General features: G+C 41.9%; 2 protein-coding genes across 2 annotated transcripts; both read right to left on the bottom strand.

The window, feature by feature from the left end:
• Window positions 1–1721: 1721 nt before the first annotated feature.
• atmin (ATM interactor) lies at window positions 1722–11199 on the bottom strand. Its single transcript, XM_080777512.1, has 4 exons — window positions 10825–11199; window positions 5073–5198; window positions 4655–4854; window positions 1722–3505 (listed from the first exon to the last, which is right to left on the bottom strand). The coding sequence occupies exons 1-4, from the start codon at window positions 11179–11181 to the stop codon at window positions 1744–1746; spliced, it is 2445 nt and encodes an 814-aa protein (XP_080633638.1). The 5' UTR covers window positions 11182–11199; the 3' UTR covers window positions 1722–1743.
• Window positions 11200–12236: 1037 nt separating this feature from the next.
• On the bottom strand, window positions 12237–21501 carry cenpn (centromere protein N). Its single transcript, XM_080759986.1, has 10 exons — window positions 21218–21501; window positions 20568–20613; window positions 17582–17641; window positions 15958–16031; window positions 15635–15808; window positions 15452–15553; window positions 13666–13714; window positions 13403–13512; window positions 13015–13126; window positions 12237–12649 (listed from the first exon to the last, which is right to left on the bottom strand). The coding sequence occupies exons 1-10, from the start codon at window positions 21392–21394 to the stop codon at window positions 12525–12527; spliced, it is 1029 nt and encodes a 342-aa protein (XP_080616112.1). The 5' UTR covers window positions 21395–21501; the 3' UTR covers window positions 12237–12524.
• Between the last annotated feature and the right edge of the window lie 736 nt (window positions 21502–22237).

Raw genomic sequence — 22237 nt, 5'->3', positions numbered from 1 at the left:
TAGACTGAGCCAGCACCTCAACTGAACACATGAAAACACAAGTTTATGCAGAGCAGGGACGTGGAGTGTTAGAGAGGCAGGGGCTGAAATCCTGTGAGAGGGCACTTTGACAAAAATAGTGAAAACAGCAGATCTACAAGCTCACAATGCGTCACACTGCGACACGTTGAGAGCTTGTAGATCAGCTATTTTCGGGGCGCAACCAGGCACTCTTTAGCTAGTGGAGATGTGGTGTACGATATGGATTTCGAAAAACAAAATTATCCTGAATGCTGCCTTCCGGTATGGAAAGGAAAGGAGGCACATGTGCATTTCTTTCACCATAGTAAATCCTGCATTCGTGGTCTGGAATCATCACAACCAACTAATGATGTCTAGGACAGTGTCCAAGACAGTGCTCACGGGCACTGCTCAGTCACACTACAATCCCACAAGGCAGGAGGAACAAAACCTCATCTTTGAGAAAAAAGCTGCCTCAGGATTTGAAATGATTAAAACAAATTCCATCCATTAGGTGTCTGGAAAGACAAAACCCTTTAGTTTCATTCAGTAGTTTGTTGCAAATGTTTTAGTCAGGAGTAAATACTTTAGTTATTTAGATAGTGACAAAGGATGTAATCAAAAGTAATATACATTCACCACCACTTTGTCGCTCTGGAAAAGCTAAATGCCTACTATAAATGCCATTCTGAAACAGGACCAGACAGTCGCAAACTGTTACCAACAAACTGGAAGCATACAATGTTCTACCATGTCAGTGTAGCTGTAGCAGTAAGATATCCATTCACTGGAACAAAGTGCACCAATTACAAACACTAATTAGACAGGGGACCCACTAACTCACTTGGTCATATACTGTAGTATACCTCTGAAGCATAACGGGTTTAATCGATGCTTTGCAGGGTGTATAAAAGGATTTGCTTTTGCCTTGCAACTATTAAATTTAAGTAGGCTCTACTGACAGAACAGCGTGCTAAAATGAGAGGGTGCTGTCCATGAGGAAGTTGACAATCTTGCCCATGATATAAGAACAGCAGGGGCACGTATCAGAGACACAAGCAGACAACTGCCATTACTGTAAATGCATGCTTCAATGTTGGCCCTGCAAGTCTTCATGATTATTGCAGTAGTAGTGATTGGTTAGAATAGATAAATTGAAATGCATTTTTATAAAGGGTTCTATCGAGTACCAGACAAACTTTACATTGATTCAACGAGGTGAATGTAAATTGTCTTGGAAAAGAGGACAATTCAACAGCTTTTGGAGGAGATATTCTCTAATATCATCCTCTGAGTGGAATCTTAACAAGGTAACAAGGTGCTAATACCATTTTCAAACTATTTTCAAAGCTAGTATGACCAAACAATGACAACTAAGCTAGTGTTGATACACTGAGATGTAGGAGTGAACTGGCGTTTCAGATAAGACACATATAACAATAGTATTAAATGTGCAAATAAATATGTAAACTGGCAGAGGATTCAATAAGTCTTGCCCAATTAACTAATAAAGTGCAGCGGAGCGATCGGCATACGTGTCTAAAATAGTTTCTGGACACTACCCCCACCCCCCCAATGGAATGTTCAGAAACTTGGCTGAATCCTTCCTGCTATGATGGACTTGAACTGTAGTCGCACAGTCGGACCACAGTATAGGTCTCCTAGACTCTAGAGGGAAAGCGCAGACACCAGAGACATGTGCTGCAGGCCAGGGGGGTTAAAGCAGCTCCACACGGGAGGCCTTCAGCTGTTGGGTTTCTCCGGCTGCTGAAAGAGAACAGCGTACAGCTCCTCACACGTCTGGGTCTCCACGGAGCTGAAGTGGGACTCCATGTTCCAGGCCATGTCTGCCGACAGGAAGTCGTCCATGACCGTCTGGGTTTCGTTGCTGGTGAGGAAGAGGTGTCCGAGGCCCTCTGCCTGGCTGCTCACAGTCTGGGTCTCAGTGCTGCTGAGCAGTCTCGTGTGCTCGCTCTGGGAAGCGGAGAACTGTGCTGAGAGACTCTGGGGTAGGGAAGGGATATCGGTTTGTGTTTCTGTGTCCGAAGACTCTGTGCTCATAGAAAAGCTAGACTGGTGCAAAATGCTGCCCAGCGGCATGTGGCTTCCGGCGTTCAGCAAGAAATTGAGGTCAGTCTGAGTTTGAGTATCAAACATGGCCAGCTCCAGGTCACTGGCATGGGTCCGACTCTGGCCATCGCTTCGGTCCAGCTGGGCCAGCAGGAGGCAGTCTGTCTGGGTCTGGATATCCAGAGACTCTAGTGGTGTGTCACCTCCGAGTGCTCCCAGCTCGCTCTCCTCCGTCTGTGTCTGGATGTGTACAGCATTAAGGAATTCCTCGAAGTCAAAGTCGATGCCGGTGTGCTGCTCCTGAACAGAGCCCAGGCTCGGCCCACAGCCCGCGGTGGCATCGGCGAGCACCTGGTGACCCGACAGAATGTTTTCCAGGTCAGTCAGCAAGGTCATGGTTTGGGTCTGGTTGTCCGCGACACTGTTTGGGTTAAGCTCATCCGTCTGCACCCCAAAGCACATGCCCCCCACGGACTTCTCGTCCTCATAGAGAGCGTTACCTGCTGCTGTGAGGGAGACATCCATGGCCAGAGCTGTCTGGGTGGAAACGTTGAGTGAGCTGCTGTCAAACAGGTCAGAACACATGATGGCCTGGTCGGATTCTGGGCCAGTCATGGGCCGGATCGTCTGGGTTTGCCTGGTTATGTAGGGGGTTGACGTGGAGGAGGTGCAGGGTATTTGGCTAAGGCATGGGATGTCCGTCTGAGCTCCGATAGTGGAGGTGGCTTTGGATCTCGGTGAGAACGTCTGGGTCTCCACGCTGACTGGCAGCAGGACTTGAGCACTCACACTGATGTCCGTCTGGGCGCAGGAGGACACAGAGGATTCCGCTGTGGTACACACACCCATCCCTACTCCTCCGTGCAAGCGAGATAGGCAAGATATGTCAGTCTGAATGTTTGTGGAAGTGCTCCTCCCCCGCTGGTATCCGAGGCTGCTGGCTGCGTCTTGGGCGTCCACAGACTCCAGACTCGCCTGCACTCCCGTGCTGGTGGGGCCCAGGCTGGAGCGAGAGGAGGCAGGCAGACCGATCTTGAAGCCCAGGGTCTTGGCGTCCATTTGGGGTACGACGGCCCTCATGGCCTGCGGGAAGAAGTGGAGGGTGCTGAGGGAGCCTTGGCTGTCGACAGCCAGCACCACAGACCTCAAAGCACCACTCTCGGTGGACGGAAGGAGGACAGGCAGGTGGGCCAACTGCATCAGCGGCACGTTGACCAGGGATATCTTGGGCTTGGGGAGAAGCAGCTTCTGGAGGATTCTAGGGGCTCGGGTGGCCTGCCTGCTCGATTCCGAGGCGTTGCTTATTGTCGGGTCATAACGAGAACAAGCCTCTGACCACTCTCTGTCGCCAGTCATGATCTGACAGGTTTCCTCTTTGGGCTTCATAGAGCCGCTCATCAGCTTCTCCATCTTGCGCTTTTTAACCGGTGGGATTCTGCAACACAGACACAAATGAAGATAAGGGGGGTGAAATTGTTAGCACCAAACAGTGCAGTGTTACAAGTCAAGCCTATATGCCATATAGACTGTATATCGTTGCTATGTTGCCAACTCCATTTTTATGGTTTTTGATTTCCCCCCCCCTAAATCAGTACTATAGACACATTCCGAGACGGGTCACATGGTCGTAAGCAACGTATTTCCTGTAGGTGGAGACAACATACCTGCGGTGTGAACAGTCGGCTCTTCTACTACATTGAATGGTAAAGTGACTGATGTTAGTCTGCTCAAACGTTACTCTTTTACCTGCTTTTTACTAACACTAACTTTACAAAGATGCCCAGAACATCGGGATGAACCCGTGTAGTTTATGGCTGCTCCAACAGTAGTGGCAACATTCAACTTTGAACAAAATATACACTGCGGTGGCTGAGACCAGAGCCACAGAGTAATGGTTGAAACGAGGCAGTGAAAGGTCCTGAAAGATACATAACGTCAGTCTTACCCAATACCCAATATTTCTGTAAGAACAAAAGGCTGCTGTACTTTATACCTCATACTTTAAATGAAGTATAAAGTAGAGCAGCCTTGTGTTGAATGTTGCCACTACTGTTGGAGCAGCCATAAACTACACAGGTTCATCCCGATGTTCTGGGCATCTTTGTAAAGTTAGTGTTAGTAAAAAGCAGGTAAAAGAGTAACGTTTGAGCAGACTAACATCAGTCACTTTACCATTCAATGTAGTAGAAGACCTGCCTGTTTACATTGCAGATATATTGTCTCCGCCTACAGGAAATATGTTCGCTGCGACAAGGTGACCCGTCTCTGAATGTGTCTATAGAACACCCTTTACGTCTGTTGTTTTGGAAAAAAAATAATAATTAAAAGTAAAAACACAAGTAAAAACCTCTCAACTCCACTGGACCCTCAAACTGTCTGCTAAAGCAACTAACTCTACCACCACCTCTCATGCAATAGTAATTGACAATATAATATAACGTTGATGAGGCAGTATTGCTTTGTTTTCAAAATATACGGTTTACTTAATTTCCTGAACAATGTATATTTTTAATTTCCTTAATTTACATTCTGGAGTTAGGTGGTTTCTTCCTGACAGGCATCAGGTGATGCTGCATGCATTCACCTGTGTTCTGTAGGGACCTCGTGGCCAGTTCTGTAGACATGTGACAGTAAAGCTGCCCTGCTGGCATAAGGGCAGCCACATGTACAGCAATAGGTCTTCCCACAATCCTCTGTGTGGCGTCTCAGGTCCCACTCTGTACTGTAGCCATTGTTGCACTTGGAGCACTTGTGTTTCTTCTCAGCATGCATCTTCATGAAGTGCTAGGATACAGAGGATAGAAGAACAAAAATATGGTCTGCACTTTGGTATTTGTCTGTATGATGGCTGGAGCTGATGCCATGATTTGCGGTTTTACACTAGCATATGGTCACTTTAATAAGAAAATGCATCTATGGTATTGTATACGATGCCGTAAATGACCCATTTCAATTCCTCAGGTCCTGACAAGTTTGCGTAGTCATTATGTTGTAAGGCTTACTTGTTTGACCAGAGAGAACTGGGAGAAGGGTCGGTTTGGCCCTCTTGGACAGCCTTCGATTGGACAACAGTACAGTTTCTTTGAGCCCTTCATGTCCTTACTGATGGTGGGATTGACAAAACCATCCTGACAGTGAGAGAGAATGAGAGAAAGATGTAGGAAAGGGTTTAAAGAATGTAATGTGGAGAGATGCTAAAAACACTACATTGTGTAGAATAACAAATACAAAATGTTAAAGTTCTGATTAGTGTGAGATTATTTTGTGCGTGTTTTAACCAATATAACACAGCTCTATTAAAAGTTTGAAGATCGTTCTCAATAGCACTCAAACCTAAAACGCAACCAATATGTTTCAAATTAATTGTCCAAAACAAAACAAGGAAATCAGCTTGAGAGAGCCAATAGTCGGCAAAGATCACATATCACGCTGCTGACGGGTTGCTTGCATTTTTGATGCATAATGTATTTAATAATAATAATAATAATAATAATAATAGCTCAGATATATATATAGCGCTTTTCTGAATACCCAAAGCGCTTTACATAGGAACACTAGGAACGGACTTTAATAAGAGAAAAAAATAAAGCAAAACATAACCGATACAACAACAGCACAGGGTTAAAAAGATAAAAGGATAAACGAGGCCTCAGCTGGGGAAAGCTATCCTGAAGAGGTGGGTTTTGAAGGAGAGGAGAGAGGGAGCAGCTCTGAGGTGGTTTGGGAGTTCATTCCAGAGATGTTTCATGGTTTGAGAGATCTATGGCTACGTATGTCAATGCATCTAGTTCATGTAGAGTGGCCATAATAAGTTACGTCAACCACCCATTAAGACCTGAGACCGATTCTACAAATGTCTTCTAAATCCTAACAGTTTCCTGAAAAACGTATGAGACGTAGCCTGCGGGGTTAGTTCAGTCAAAAAAAGAGTTGATGTTGTTTTTATTTTAAAAAAGTATATAAATTTCTTAACTGTGGAAATAATGTGTATAACAGACTGAAAGATAAAGGACAAGTACATTTACTAAATGACATGTTAATGTTTTTGTGGATTTTCCATGACAAAGGAACATGGATACTGTTCATTAAAGTGCTGTGGATGATATAAAACATTTGAAAAGGGAAGGGTGACTGCCGTTTAATTCTCAACTGTTCTGGATCTCATTATTTACATCACAAGTTATGAGCTTTCTATCTAGCACCTCTGCTGGAACACTCAATCATCGCAGTTCCTGTTTACACCGAGCATGTGCAAACCTCCCGCAGGAGACCAGGCCGCACCTCTGTGCCTTATCCTCTTTATTTGTCCTAGCCATCCTCCTAGGACAAATGCAGCAGAGCCGAACGCCAAGTCAAATATCATATGCACACTTGTATTCTCATTCTACAATAAATATTGGTTAAATCTATTTGTGAGTTGTCTGACTGAAATGTTGTTATTGGTAAGCCAGTGGAAGCCATGCAAGGTACCAACCAGCACACCGGGAGCAATTTGGGGTTCAGTGTCTTGCCCAAGGACACTTCGACATGTAGACAGGAGGAGCCGGGATTCGAACCGCCGACCCAAGGATCATTGGACGACCTGCTCTACCTCCTGAGCCACAGTCGCCCACTCGTGTGTGTATGTGTAGTTATACAAGCTTGAAGCTCATAGTGCAGATCTGCTATTTTTGAATAGCCAAATAAATCTAAAATGACAGATTTCCCCAGATTCCTGAGTTTTACATTGGCTCCGGTTACATGAGGGCTTTTTCATTCAGAATGAAAACTTCAGAATGAATGAATTCAGAAGTAATGTTTTTTGCTGCGTGTTTACATGGGAATGGCCATTCCGAATGTGTGTTTACATGGAATACTTTTAAATCCCATTATTTCATTCTACATCAGGTTTGGGGCTGGGAAGGCTTCTGATTGGATAGGGGCGGATATGATTACGTCCAGTGGTGGAAAGTAAATAAGTACATTTACTTTAGTACTAAAGTACAATTTTGAGGTATTTCTACTTTAGTTGAGTATTTTCAATTTCCAATACTTTTACTCCACTACATTTCAGTAAAACAAAATAATAATTATAAATGCTATTTATGCTGTATTACTTTATATTTGATGTAGCTTACTATGAGAGGTTTCTCTCAGAGATGTGAAATTATAGTGTGTTTACATGAGTCCACAATTGTTTCAATAGGATTTTAAAATGGAATAAACCGGTCAGTTACATCAGATCTAAGTTTAAATCAGATTGGCCATTTTCCTTTCCGATTTAAGTTTTTGTAGGTGTTTACATGACAACTTTTAATAGGATTTAAATTTTATTCTGAATGAAAAGGGGATTTAACTGTCCATGTAAACGTAGCCATTGTGTCTGTCTTGTCTCAGCTCTCCAAGCCATCCCTGGATAGCGCTGCTGAGGAGGAGGCCGTCTGCAGACAGCACATGATTGAATCCATGAACAGCATGATACTCGTTATGTAAGACATGCAGAGCTGGGTGCACTTCCAAATGTTACACGCAGACCAACGTATTGAGCTACATGACATCATTAGCATCATCATAGTGGTCAAGGTCACCTCCATCTGCTGTTACCACTGGGGAGAGCTTATAAGTGGACAGCTTTGCATTCACCCGCTGCATGATGCCATGGAAATAGCCAATGTTCTGAAAGACTGCCTATTATACAGTAAATTCATCTTCATTGTTCTTATGTTGCTGTTACCACAGTATTGAGGTGGACCCACCTTTAATACCACAGTTTGCATTTCGCTACTTGTATCTGTAGGAGTAGTGACAAGTAAACCTTCTTGAGCTACATCAGTGGACAAAACATCAGGCAATTCAAACGTCTGTTCTAGCAAAGAGAAACCATGCGTCACCACAAACTATAGTCAATAAGTCCAACTATGAGAGCCTATAAAGCTTAATTGTCATTCCAGAAATGGATACTAGCACTGACTGTGTAACACAAACATTAGCGTTGTCAAGGTAATGTGTGGTGGCACTAGCACAGTACCTCATTGAGGGACAACAATGAGTACCATAGACGAAAAACAGTCTAAGTCCAAATTTCATTCTGACCCCTCCACGAAAATGCCTAGTTGTCCTGACCCCTTATCTATCATTTATACATTATGGATAAATAGTGTGGACTTAGACTGTTTTTCGTCTGTGGCATTATTGTCCAGTCAAACATGAAAACGTAGTTGTTGAGCACAGCAAATTGAAAACTGGTGTGCAATGATGCACAAATAGTCTCGGGCCAGACTGTTGCCTATCGAAATTTTCAAATGCTTCCGTCATACTGTATAGTCTGGAGCAACGGAAGCTCCATCATGACGAGTACGTGATAAAGCGGGAGTGAAGCCTCCTCCCCACTTCCGTTAAGTCTTTCACAATGGCACAAATGTATCCTAATATAAATACAAATAGTCTAGTTTGCTACTTAGCAGAAATGGAAATATACTTTTTTTTATGCTGAGATATTTTAAAATACATTTTCGTGAACGGAAGCTTCCTTACTCGGATTTCGGGAGGTGTAGTTCCAGACTCTATATAGCTATAGGACAGTGAGTAATGCCATCAAGGATGTGGCTTGCTTTTGTATTGATGATGGTGGTATCATTATCACTCTACTGTTAGATGCTTAGTTCATCATGCAGCCATGGAGGGAAAAAAACACCTTCACTTTTATCATTATGCTGCCTTCATAGTAGGCCGGTAAGTACATTTTATACACCCTTCACAGAGAGATCTCACAAAGTGCTTAGTTTGCATACAGTGAGAAGCACTGCTGCTGTCTACCATAGTTCCCCCTAGGTCCCCTCCCGTCTTGTGTGAGCTTGTTACATCCGAGGATGCTTAAGCATTCTTCTTGCTGGGCATGAGCCACAGAAGGTGCCTTTAAGCCCAAATTCAAATTCTTAACATTCACCTATTTTTCCAACAGACTGTAGTCTGTTGCAGTCCAAAAGGCAGTCTTTCCAAGAGAAAGGGTGCCATTCACTGAGGGGAATCACTATGCCTCCCACAGGAGTCCTGAAAACCAGTGGGTCAGCAGGTCATGGGACAACTAACTGAAAGGCCAGAAGGAGACTTCAATACAACTCGCCAACAGCCTAGTACTTTATAGCAGGTGTCGACCACCTTTCTGACATGAAGTGCCACGTTTTCATTTTCTTGATATCCAGTGTGCCATATCGTAGAAAATATCTCCTTTTGACCATAGGCTATATGAGGCAGACAACCTGCAGCACTCCAGGTTAGAACAGAATCCTTCTAGGTGCAAGGCTCGAAGATACAAGATGAAATGAAGAAAATGCCAGCACTCATTATATGTCCTTTTCACATGATTTTATTTACCCCTGACAAGAATGGACAACGTACGGGTTTCGGCCTCAGCGTTGTGAGGAAGGCCAACAATGACATGGCATTTTCTTCATTTCATAGGCTACAACAACCTTTATTCAATAATAATAATAATCTTTATTGTCCAGAAGGATATTCGTCTTCACAGTCTGTTCAAACACCCACATCAAAAACAACACAAATCACCAAGACAATACAAAAACATGTCCCCCCTGTACAGAACCATCCTATCGACGGGGCAGTTTGTTTAATGCCGTGATGGCTGAGGGAACAAGACTCCTACTAAAACGGACCTTTTTCCAAGGCAAGGTTCTGTATCTTTGTCCAGATGGCATGAGGTTAAAGAAGCAATACAGGGGGTGCAGTGTCATTTGATATTTAAAGTGCTAGCCATGTGATGGCCTAATTGTTCATTTTAGAAAGTGTGGGTGTAGGAAGTCTGATGATCTTAGAAGCATATCAAGCATCATTTAGTTCTTCTTCTTTAGAAATATAGATTTATAAATGATATACACATATTTTACATCAGGATGTAATGATCATCCCTTCCCAGGTAGAGTTAGGAGTTTGAATACATTATTATGTGCAGGATGTAATTTGTGAGGGGACTTAATTTGACAAAAATAAACACTTATGCTAGTGATCACCCCTGTGCCAACACCTGTGCCTCAGGTTGCCTACCACTGATTTACAGGACCATGTCAGCATAATAATAAGGCATTGCACCTTCTTGTATGCTACTGGAAGGGTATAAATTACCAGTGTTACCGAAAGAGTGAAAAATACAAGCTTTATTTAGGCTGTAGCTGTGGGATAGGGGGGTCTTCACTTTATCAGTTCATCTTGGGGGTATAAAGGTCACATACATACAGCAGCAGCAAATGAGCGTGCTCGCTAGGAAGGATTATTCTCCTCCTAAACTAATCTCTCGGTTAAAAATAAACAAGGATATGCGTAGGTGTTTTTTTTTTTTGTCGTACGACGTCGCTTGCCGAACCTGCTTTGTTAGCAGCATAAGCATATAAACCTTCTGCTTCAGTCATCAATCAATTGAAGTATTTATAAACAGATTGGAGAACATTTCAAGCACAACTCAATACAAAAAACTGTTAACTGTGAGTGGACGATCCAATAAAGCACTACACTTGTTTACAAGAGGGTCCACCTTGTTCAATTCATCATAACATTTAGAGACATAACAATATACACTTGTATATAGCCAAAAAACTGTAAATCATCATCATAAAGGAGGTAAAAAGGGAAAAGAAAACATATACAGTGAGAGGGGGAAAGGGGATTCGCATGTCTTAAAGACCGTTGGTAGGGCGTTCCACATTTTGGTGGCATAGGAGCGAAATGATACTAGTACATAGATAGCATTATTCTAATTATTACCTTGACTCTGTGAGACTTGACCAGATGCATGTTGAGTGCAGGCGGGTTGGGGAGGATCTTGCCACATCCCTCCACGGTGCAGAGGATGTTGGTCCGCACCTCTTTGCTCAGCTCCCCGACGGTTGGCGTGATGATCTCCCGATGAGCTCCTTCTCCCACCACCACCACCACCATGCTACTGTTGTTGATCGGAGCGTCTCCTTCTTTGCCCGATGCGGAGGAAGCCATGTTTTCAAGTGTTTTTTTGTGTATTGTTGTTGTTGAGAATAGTCTTCTGATGTGTTGTGATTCTTGTTGAAAGCCAAGTTGCAGCAGCCAGCCAGGCAGGCAGCATTCATTCACGCGCCCGGGGCGCATGCATGCATTTCAGGGACAGGTAGCGTTGTTGTGTGTACTGTACTGCTGTACTGACTGTGCGACCGGATCATCATCCGCCCCTTCCCTTCCAAGACTCGACGTCACCTCCGGTATTACGTCGAAACTGATGCTGCATGCTTGCATCATGTTTGATTATTTTATATTGATTGATTTTTTGCCTTGACTTAGGCCTACTGTTATTCGTCTCAACTGCTCATATAGGCACAATTCAAGGAAGTACAAAATCTGCTGATTACATAATCCATTTCCAATTCATCAGGAAATGTCAGACATTTAAATATACACGTATATGCAAAAAAAAGAAAACGGGACTTTTCACAGGAGCCAGTTTTTGTATATACAGGTTTAATGTCTGTTTTTAGTTAGTTTGTTTTAAAAACGACAAATATTAAATGCCATTAACAATAAAGAGATTTTAATGTTGGCACAGTTTGTTTTATATCACCTAATAAACATAAGGTAGACTTTAATATATTGAAGCCCCTCATTCACACGGGTGTGATTTTATTAAATGCATATCCAGCTTCCACCATCTAAATATCTATTGTCTCTTAGTGTTGGGCAGTAACCATGTACTAGTAATATAGTACTGTAACTTTACCCAGTAATGAGTAGTGTACGGTATAACACTGCCAAAACAGTAATATACCATATTACTTACATATTACTCAGGATTTGTTGGTTACCATTTGAAAATATTTAATTTAAAAAGGTCAAGAGATTGCTGCTTTATTTTACAGCCTTTTTGGCTGATTGGTGACTCCTCTTCCTCTTATTGTTATAAAAACAATTGGATTCAGTTCTAAAATAAGCTGACTAAACATATTGTGTTGTAGGATCCTATTTTTGCAGGTGGGGAGGCAAAAGTAATAGGCCTATGTATTATGTAGTATATAATAAATATTCTAAGTAATTGGAAATATGTAATATGATTACATTTACTATGTAAGAAAAAACAATACTATTGAGAGTAATATTGCCCAACACTGGTCTCTATAGCAATAAAACTCTCATTACCAGAATTACACAAAGATTTTAATTTATTATACATAAAATGGATCAATTGTCATTACATCACACTATACATATTACCCAGCTCCCCAAGAGCACTGCCAATAAAGTCTTTAATAATGCTGCCACTCGGAAGAGGGCAAGAGGCTGCAGAAATAGATAAATGGCTGACTGGTAGCCCTTGGAAGAAGAATAAAACAAGTTCAGAAACAGTTTAGAAACCTGTCCACCAGTGACATCATCGTTAGGCAGATTTTTTTTTACAAAAATGTTTAGATTTACACGAATCAGAAAAATCCTAAACTATCGCTTTAAGGGTTTGTTCTGTCAGCATCTTGTTGTGAACCACGTGGTCTTGTGTCTGTGACATGAAAAACATTCCTTCCTTCTCGGGTGATAAGAGACAACAGGTGCGAGACAGGGGTGGAGACAATTCCTGCAAAATGTTACAATTAAAAGTTCAATCAGCAGAAGAAGTATTCACATGATGCACTAACAATCTATTGTAGGCTTTTTAAACGTGTCTGCCCTCTAGTGGGCAGTTGGAGGTAATATTTCTTGAAATAAATGGCTCTATTTTTGAGTGATTTCAGCCCTTATATTGGCAACTGTTGTGCATTAGGGTTTTACTTAACATAATATATTAAACCTCAACATAAGGGGTCACAGGGTCATTCTGAACAGTTAAATTATTGTTACATGTCAATCGATGATATGGAAAAAGTAACAAATTAGGGCAGAAATATGTCACGAATAGCTAAAAAAACCCAAAAAACAACATTATTAGTAGTATTTGGTTACCTTTTTGCGCACAGTCTCTGAGTGATTCTAGCACATTCGTAGATGAAAACCTGACATTGCATTTGATGGCATCCTCTGTTGTGTGTGTGTCATCTTTGAACTTGGTCTCCAACTGAACACAGAACAAGTGTTGTAAGCACATGACTATTAAAACAAGGCACGCATGAGTGTTTTTATGTAACCAGGCAGTCAGAGTAAAGGTACTTTCAGACAGGCACGCCTAGTAATTCATTTTCAATGAGACCCGCATTGTTGTTGGGTTTTTTTTTACACACGGAGAAGTCGAGGGGCGACGACAACGCAAGCGTATTTACGTGGGTGCGGTCCCGTGAAATTGTCGCGCACGTGCTCGTTTCGTGCACACGGCCGCAACCAACTTGTATATTACCTTGTAAACTACTGTCTGCAGCTGAGGTAACTCCTGGTGACCAAACGCTTCACAAGCCAGCGCATGTCTCATCTCTGCTTCAGCCAATTGTTCTCCTACAATCTGTGGGTCTATGAAAAACCATAGAATATAGCAGCACAATAGAGCACAGCCATGAACCAGAATTAAATAAAAATGCAATCTATTTGACAGAGTTGTACAGAGATATATTTAAATCTCAGTACTCTGGTAGCTTTGGTCAATATACACAATGATTAACATACTTTCTTGTCTCCTTGTCTCAATAGTACTGCGGTGCATGGCTGGAAAAACCTATAGACAAAAGAGAAGACAGTATTAGCAAACCAGTAAGACGCGCAAACGCGGGAAGCGAACGCAGCTCGTACATATTTGTTTTTTTTAAAGATTTATTTTTAAGTTATTATTTTTTTAAGTTAAGTTATTTTTAAGTTAAGTTTTTAACTTAGCCATAACCATATAAGGAGTCCCCAAAGCAGCTATACGTCCAAATATGGAGTGTGTTGCATCAATCACAAACAAATCACTCAGCTCCATATATGGGCACAAAGGGGGGGGACACAGACAGACAGACAGACACACAGACAGACATGATCTGCTAGGTCTCATAGTAAGTGCTCATTGCGTTCGCAACTAGCAGATTGAGTAAATTTTGAAGCAAATATTCTGTCTCAATGCCTAAATAAAATAAAATTCCCGTCAGAGTTAGCACCGATTCATACTCCTATTTTACCGCAGTAGTGCCAAAATTATTTCGGCTTGTCAGAAATTTCAGTAGCACCGAAGAACCGAAGAACCTCAAATTACATCACATTGTAGGCACTACAGAGTAACAGAGCCGAACTGACTTTTATTCGGCTCTAAAATAGGAGTATGAATCGTGCCTTAGAATGTCAAAGACTGATCATCATGCAAGGTAGTGCTAGAAAATATCATTTCACTTTTGAGTATTATGAGTGAATATATCATTATTTAGGTCAATAGGCTGTACAAAAGGTCCGGTTGTCATCATCATCAGCATTATTATATCCACCAGCATTTTACTTTTAGTTATTTTTCTCATTAACGCCCCTACACTGCACAATATTTACTCCGATTATGCTGTTGAGGAGCTTTCTTGGCTCTCGCCGACAAAACCCCTAAATCTGACACAAGATCGGGCTTTGATCACAGAGGTTTTGCTCGCTGTGTGTGAAAGGCTCTGACTGAGACGATCCAGCGGCTATAAAAGCGATCGCCGATGCCTTCCCGAGCATTTCTGAAAATCTAGCAGGTTTGATATTTGACTCGCTCGCCGACTGGACATCATATATAGTATGAACGGGGTTGCGACCGTACCCCGAGAAGGTCCGTATTACAGCCAATGAGAGCACTGGACAGCTGTGCCCACAGACAGAAAGTGTCTGTATCGATAGATAACCTTTAATCTAGGTGTCGTACATATTGGTAGCTGCAAGCTATATTAGAAAAGTATTGCTGTTAAATAGTCTATAAAACAATTTAAACCTGATAAAACCGTGTTGGAATCTACGCTGCAGCACAAACATTTTACCACGTGCGCGTGTGTGTGTGCTCACACCTACAGAGAGAGACGCAGAAAGACATAATTATTTAATGAAAATAGAGAGGGAGAGAGGGGGGCGTCCCGTCGGTCTCGCGCATGTATCACGACTCACGAGATCCTGCACGTATGTGAGACATCAAAATGGATTGAAATTAAAAATATATATATATGTAGTTTATACAATATGTATCGGGTCTGGATCGCATCTTGGTGAACTCTTGCAGTGTGTGATCCCTAGTCGGCGATCAATCGTTTAGTGTGAAAGCCACAAAGATACAGCCAAAGAATGACTTTCAAAAAAGGATCTGATGACTCCTCGACAACTATGAAAGTCCTACAGTATGTAGGGAATATTAGCACAGATTTCTGAGAATTCAATGAGATTCTGCTGTACTGTACTCACAACTTGACCTTCATGGTGGTCCAAAAGTCTATATGATACCAGACAAAGTTCAAGTCTACAATACCTGTTGGTAATTCCTCATGAGCAGGTCCTTGATGGCAGTAAGACTCATTCCAGTGAGATTAGCGTCGTTAACAGAGCTGAATCTGGTGGCAAAGCCTAAGGCCTGCGGGGCATAACAGTTTGTTAATGTTGTCAACCATCGTTACAATATCATGACCTGTTCAAGTAGATCAATTCTTCTCACCTGGCAAATAATGAGCTTTTGTTGTGATGTCATAGTGGTCGTGAAGGCATAAGGGGTTTGAAGGTAATGAACAATGTATACTGCATTCAGGTGGTTGGGTTGAGAGCGCTTACCTCCCCAGGCTATACGTATCCATATAGCATCATCTGTGTGCTTCCTTACATTGAGACACACCTTGGGTGTAAAAGGGGGAAAAAAGGGTTTATATTTTTATAAAAGGAGATCATAAAAGAAAGAAGTCATAAACATGGGAATAACAATGATATGTTTCACTGAGATCTGCTTCAGGCATTCTATATCTATTCATGGAAGAAGACTCTTACTTGTCCGGTGACTTCAGTGAGATGGGCCTTAAATGTCTCCTTAAAGTGGGTCAGATCTACAGACACATCAAAATCTGGGGAAAACCGAAAAGATATACAGACACAGCTTCATCTACAGATCTACAGTACAGACACAGCATCATCTGTGAAAACAGAAAAGAATGCTGGTGTAATGACGAGTCGAACACAACTGTATGCCAGACAGTGTTGGGTTAGTCGAGGCACCATTCCTAATAACCTAATATTACCACTTAAGATATAAATTAGTTTAAGTTAATTTCCTTTGAACTTGGACAGTGACAGACTGAATAATCTCATGAAGGCTTGCTCTGTCATAAGTGTCATTGGTGATATAAACAGGATCGTGGGAAGGTGGTGCCTGAGGTGAGGGAAACCTAGCCCTAGAACGGCTCTTGTTGTTACATACAGTATTTTACATACAGAGAACACCCTCCTTGATTTCTGGTAGAAATTTAACATGCGCGGCCTAAATGTGATGAATGCTCCGTTTGTACTCGCCCATTAAATAATTCCAAAGACGTGGTGTGAAAAATGGTCCTCTAGTTTTATATCCATGTGAAAGTTCTGGCACAAAACGCGTATTTAGTGAATTATCTCCACTTTTTCAAGAGATGCACACGGACGCCTTTCTCTCCGGGCGAGGGGGGCCGGAACGATCGATGAACTGATTTTACAAATACGTCCTGTTTACCGCAGACGTCATCACCAATTGACCAGGGAAACACAAAAGTTTGGGTCACACAATTGGCAGGTGCTTTGCGATAGGTGCTGGGTAATTAATCACACCACCTGCCAAATGTGTGACCCAAACTTTTGTGTTTCCCTGGTCAATTGGTGATGACGTCTGCGGTAAACAGGACGTATTTGTAAAATCAGTTCATCGATCGTTCCGGCCCCCCTCGCCCGGAGAGAAAGATGTCCGTGTGCATCTCTTGAAAAAGTGGAGATAATTGACTAAATACACGTTTTGTGCCAGAACTTTCACATGGATATAAAACTAGAGGACCATATTTCACTCCACGTCTTTGGAATTATTTAATGGGTGAGTACAAACGGAGCATTTATCACATTTATGCCGCACATGTTTCATTTCTACCAGGACCTGGTGCAAGCGATCTATGCCTGTGATACATGAAAATTTATTAAGTATAATTAAATGATTACAGGCATTCTAGGTCTAAGGGCAACCAAGAAGCTGGTGTATGCCAGGCATTGACAAGGCATACTTAAATATTTAAAAAATTGCTTTATTATTAATGCATGCATGCCGTGGCAAAGAGTTGAGAAATGCTTGCTGACCAACACAATTCAACTAGCATGTAACAGTGTGGCTTGGATATTTTCAAGTTCCCCCGAAGTACTATAGTATGAATCGATTAAATTAATATTAATACAACTTTTGATTCATATATAACTAACAAGAATATGGTTAATTGATTTTTATTCATCAAAAGAGTAATACAATAATAACATAGTTGTAGCCCTACTACTTTGACTTGGGTACACCTACCAATGTATGAATTAATTAACCATTGTAAAGCACTTTGAGCACTTGGAAAAGCACTATAAAAATGCAATTCATCATTATTATTATTATTCTTACCTTCTTGGTTTTGGAGATGGAGAGCATGCCACTTCCTTTTTTCTGGAAAGTCCATTACATCTGGAAGAAAAACAAAAACAAACAACCATTAACCAGCTATTTGCAGCTTCAGAGCCCATTTCAAGGTGGCACGGCGGCTTGATTACGGATCCTGCCGCTAAAGAACAAGGAGGCGCGGCCTTTGCGCTTAGAGGCAGGCCCACGGCCGTCTTGAGTGACAGGCTGTCAGGCAGTGCTGTAAAGAACACAAGCAATGCGTTAACATAATACGAGTTGTTACTTCGTATTTTAACTCGAGGCCCTCGTATGAATGACATTACACAAGTAGTAGAGTTGTTCAGGCATTAACGCGAATGAAAACGACAAAGCGATTTATTGATTTCCTGTATGAGAAGCATTGTTACTTGGAAGTGACATTACACAAGCCTGCGTTCTTAACATGTACTGTATTAGTTTTAACGCGATGCATCTCTTGCATTGGACCCCAGATAGCCATGGACCACCATTTGATGAGATTAAGCCTCAGACCCCAAACGTACAATTTTGTCATAGATCGATACAGGTCCAGACTCCATTGTTTCATTTTACACTCTCAAGAGTGTTATTATTGATCAACGTTCGTGTCTCTCCCCTATGGTACCACATCTATAGAGGGTATGCGCATGCTTAAAGTGAATGACACTAAGCACAAAGGCCACGCCTAATTTTTTTGTGGCAGGATCCATAATCAAGCGGCACGTCGCCATCTTGGAAGGTGCTAGATGTAGCCAAAAGACCCTTCGGAGGATCGGCAGCCAATGTAGGTATGATTACTTCAAACACGACTAGCGCCGGGACCGCGATGGGCCGTCAAAAACACAGTCTTTGTTTAGAATCGGATGCATTGATTTAGATCAAGAGTTATTCACGTTTTTAGATTTTCAATCACATCCATTAAAATGTAGCGGGACCACTTTGGATGACTTCCCAGCCGGAAATGACATCAAATGTTGCCAAATAGGCGCTCCCAGCCTGTAGAGCGGTGCGCTCTGTTGCTAATGTTCCGTCTTTTGATTAATCTCCATGCCGGGCATCTGACGTAATTAATTAATAAGGGCCGATTCATACTCCTATTTTACCGCTGTTTCGGCGCTGTAGTGACGAAATGATTTCGGCTCGTCAGAAATTTTCAGTAGCACCGAAGAGCCGACTTTAGGACGGTACCCCCCCCCCCCCCCCTCTAAAATAGGAATATGAATCGGCCCTTAGGCGGAGACCTCTGTCTCTGGCTTTTTAAGTGTTAACCACTTAAACCTAGGTAGCTGCAAGCTTGAGAGCTTATAGTTGTTTTTGGCAAAGAGATGTTTGTGTAGACAGAAAGGAGTAACCCAGTTTTGAAAAGCCCTTCATAAAATAATATTCATGTTCGAACAAAATTATTTATGTTGGCGATTGTGGTGGATAGCTAGACCCTAGCCGCAATTTGCAACTCTATATATTTTTTATAATGGATGAATCTTGAGTTGCAATACCCTCCATTGACTCCCCACTCATCCAATTTGGTTTGCGATCTGCTTGTCTTAAACGACGTTAAACTCACCAAGTCACCAACATTGCAGCTGTAGTCCAAGCTTGAATTATCCTCTTTCAATCTGCCGAGCTTGTTTTTCATAAAAATCCACTGTAGAGATGTTATGAGCTACTTTCCGTCAATAAATTCTGTGCAGGTGATTTTTTTGCTGGAGTTTGGAAGCACTCGTCATATGTCACTGAACGGCCCTGCGTACCACCTGTTTCAAATTTGCACATAATGCAGAAGGCAGCACGACCGTTAACAAAAACTAGTGCTTCCAAACTGCAACACTTAGAAAAAGAATCACATGCAGAGGATGTCTTGACAGAAAGTAGCTCATAACATCTCTACGGTGGATGTTTTATGAAAAACAAGCTTGGCAGATTGAAAGAGGATAATTCAAGCTTGGACTACAGCTGCAATGTTGGTGAGTTTAACGTCGTTTAAGACAAGCAGATCGCAAACCAAATTGGATGAGTGGGGAGTCAAATAGTCAATGGAGGGTATTGCAACTCTAGATTCATCCCATTATAAAAAAAATCTAGAGTTGCAAATTGCGGCTAGCTAGACCCTTAGCCCCACAAGCAGAACCCAAATGTAGTAAAGTTTCTGACACTTTGATTACTTTACCCATTGGGTCCTGGTTCACGCTGGGCTGCCACCAGTTACGCACACACAAGCACACACAAATACAATGTAAACACGTAAGGAGAAAAGATTCGGCGCGGTTTTACGCCATTTTTACCTGTGTTTGCTTACGAATGTGCGAACTATAAGTACCTTACATACCTCTGAGAAAATCTCCTGTGTCGCGGAAGCCGTTAAGTATTTTTAATCTATGTTTGATTAAAAATGTTGCTTCTTCCTACCTTGTTTATTGACACCTCATTGTACCGCCTATCTGGCTAGCTAGTGGTGCTATAGCTATTACGTAGCCGGCACAAGCCAACCGCACATCGGGAGGCGGTACAATAAACGGTAAATAAACAAGAGGAAATCAAAGCGACATTTTTAATCAAACATGGATTAAAAATACTTAACGGCTTCCGCGACACAGGAGATTTTATCAGAGGTATGTAAGGTACTTATAGTTCGCACATTCGTAAGTCAACACAGGTCAAAATGGCGTAATACCGCGCCGATCGACTAAACGATGAGTTTGTTTATATCCGCGTTCCAACAATCGCATTAGAAAATCTTATCATGACCAGGAACCCTATATAAAGCGACCATCAAATTTCATAAAAGCTTTATGTAGGGTTCCGAGAGGGGCTAGCTAGACCCTATGAAGAAGCTTGCCTGTATTACCTTTTTTTGTATTTGGGAAGATTCCCCCACCCCCCCAAAAAAAGGTATACTATACACACAGGGTACTGACATGATTAACTGGATAGGTTCCCTCAGAATAACTGTATAGTATGATAATATACTTACACGTCATCTCGAGTCCAGCAATGTGCTTAACAGAAAAGCTGTGTTCCTGTTAAGAATACAAAATATAGCATTAATCATCATGCTCAGCTCTTTACCAGAAAATAGCATGCTGTTGATTGATGGTTGTTGTGTAGTGTAGCCTACTGATGTAGTAAACTAACGCATGCATGTGTGTTTTGTCACTAACAAACATTACATGCCATTAACAAATAATGAACAGAGTTTACCGTTTGTTTTGTCACTAACACAAACATTAAATGCCATTGACAATGGACAGAGTATAATGTTTGTTTTGTCTGGTAGGTATATTAATGACATAGTAAACATGTTTACAAATTCTTTAACTGTGAGTGGATTGATTGATTGATTGAAATCTTTATTAACAGTTTGCAGAATTACAGTACATTTCAAGCACAAACTCAATACAAAGACTGTTAACTGTGAGTGGACGACCCAATTAAGCCTTACACTTGTTTACAACAGGGTCCACATTGTTCAATTCATGGACGACGCAATAAACTGAATAAAGCATTACACTTGTTCAATTCATCATAACATTTAGAGACATACAAATATACAGGAAATCATCATAGAGGGAGAAGGGGGTGGATGGAAGATTCAGATTTTACGGGGGCCAAACAACAACATACTTCACAGAGATTCAGCAGGGTTTCGGTTAACTCTCGGGTGCTCAGTGTGAAGTCCAGAGACTCCCTCTGTTCCAACGGTAACCGACCCCACTTCTCCAAAGTGGCGTTCAGTCTCCCCCTGGGGATTCGTCTCATGACCTTCTGTAATAAGGCCCGTAACAGTAAGGCCGAGGCCATGACTACTACTCGTCGAAAAGAAAACGATATTCTACCAAACAATAACACAACGTGCAAATAAATAGCTTGCAATGCTAGCCGACCGAGGAGGTAAACATTAGATTGAGATTCCAAACAAAACGCGCCTTTAGCAAAGGAACAGGAAATGGTGGATTGAATCGACCAATGAATCAACAGCTTCCCTTCTTTTTCGCAGTGTTGCCATGTCCGCTGCGGTTGTTATAAGCGACTGTAGGCTTGTTTTCTTCCCCCGGGAAGTTGCAGCAAAACAAAAGCACGCACTACTTAGCCTGATTGTCAGACTCAGAGAGCTTCCAGCTTACTTCCAACCAGTGCGCTCAGTCGAGTGGGCGGGGTCTATGGGCTGGAAACCAGGCTACGCACTACTATGACTTGTTTCCATTGGGGTCCTTCATATTCTGTTCATCGGAACATTTTGGGTGCGTCCGGAAATGCGTCCTTTGTGTGCACTCGCACAACGGACATTTGACACCCATTCAATGTTTTGTGCCAAATTTGGGTTAACTTATTAAATTTTGTATTTTTTAAAAGAAAATACCAGATGTACAAGCTCACAAAAGCTTGTACATGGCCCAAAGAATACTATTTAAATGTGATCATTTTGTAGAGGAGTTGCTTCTTTGGGGCTTGAGTGTAAGTAATGCTTTAAGTTTATGGTGTCTGTCGATCGTTCACTCATAATTCTGCAAACAAAAAAATCAATCAATCAATCCATCAAAAACCTGGTCGCTTATTTCTGTTGCAGAATCTGGCAACACAGCTTCGTCGTCTTCTTCTTGACACTCTTGGATATTTCCCCTATATAACTCGTGAATTACCGCC

This window comes from Protomyctophum bolini, assembly GCF_963924005.1.
Source record: "Protomyctophum bolini genome assembly, chromosome: 1".
Classification (NCBI taxonomy): domain Eukaryota; kingdom Metazoa; phylum Chordata; class Actinopteri; order Myctophiformes; family Myctophidae; genus Protomyctophum; species Protomyctophum bolini.
This window is presented reverse-complemented; position numbering and strand designations above follow the sequence as displayed.

What these genes read in the sequence shown, in the direction of transcription:
- atmin (XM_080777512.1), bottom strand. Translation starts at nt 11,181, where the DNA reads ATGCGCCCCGGGCGCGTGAATGAATGCTGCCTGCCTGGCTGGCTGCTG. An exon ending in TCAAGTCTCACAGAGTCAAG is followed by an intron (nt 5,199 to 10,824) that starts GTAATAATTAGA and finishes TCTCACTGTCAG; the next exon opens with GATGGTTTTGTCAATCCCAC. An exon ending in AGTTCTCTCTGGTCAAACAA is followed by an intron (nt 4,855 to 5,072) that starts GTAAGCCTTACA and finishes TCTGTATCCTAG; the next exon opens with CACTTCATGAAGATGCATGC.
- cenpn (XM_080759986.1), bottom strand. Translation starts at nt 21,394, where the DNA reads ATGGCCTCGGCCTTACTGTTACGGGCCTTATTACAGAAGGTCATGAGA. An exon ending in CCCTGCTGAATCTCTGTGAA is followed by an intron (nt 20,614 to 21,217) that starts GTATGTTGTTGT and finishes TATTCTTAACAG; the next exon opens with GAACACAGCTTTTCTGTTAA. An exon ending in CCATCTCCAAAACCAAGAAG is followed by an intron (nt 16,032 to 17,581) that starts GTAAGAATAATA and finishes GGTTTTCCCCAG; the next exon opens with ATTTTGATGTGTCTGTAGAT.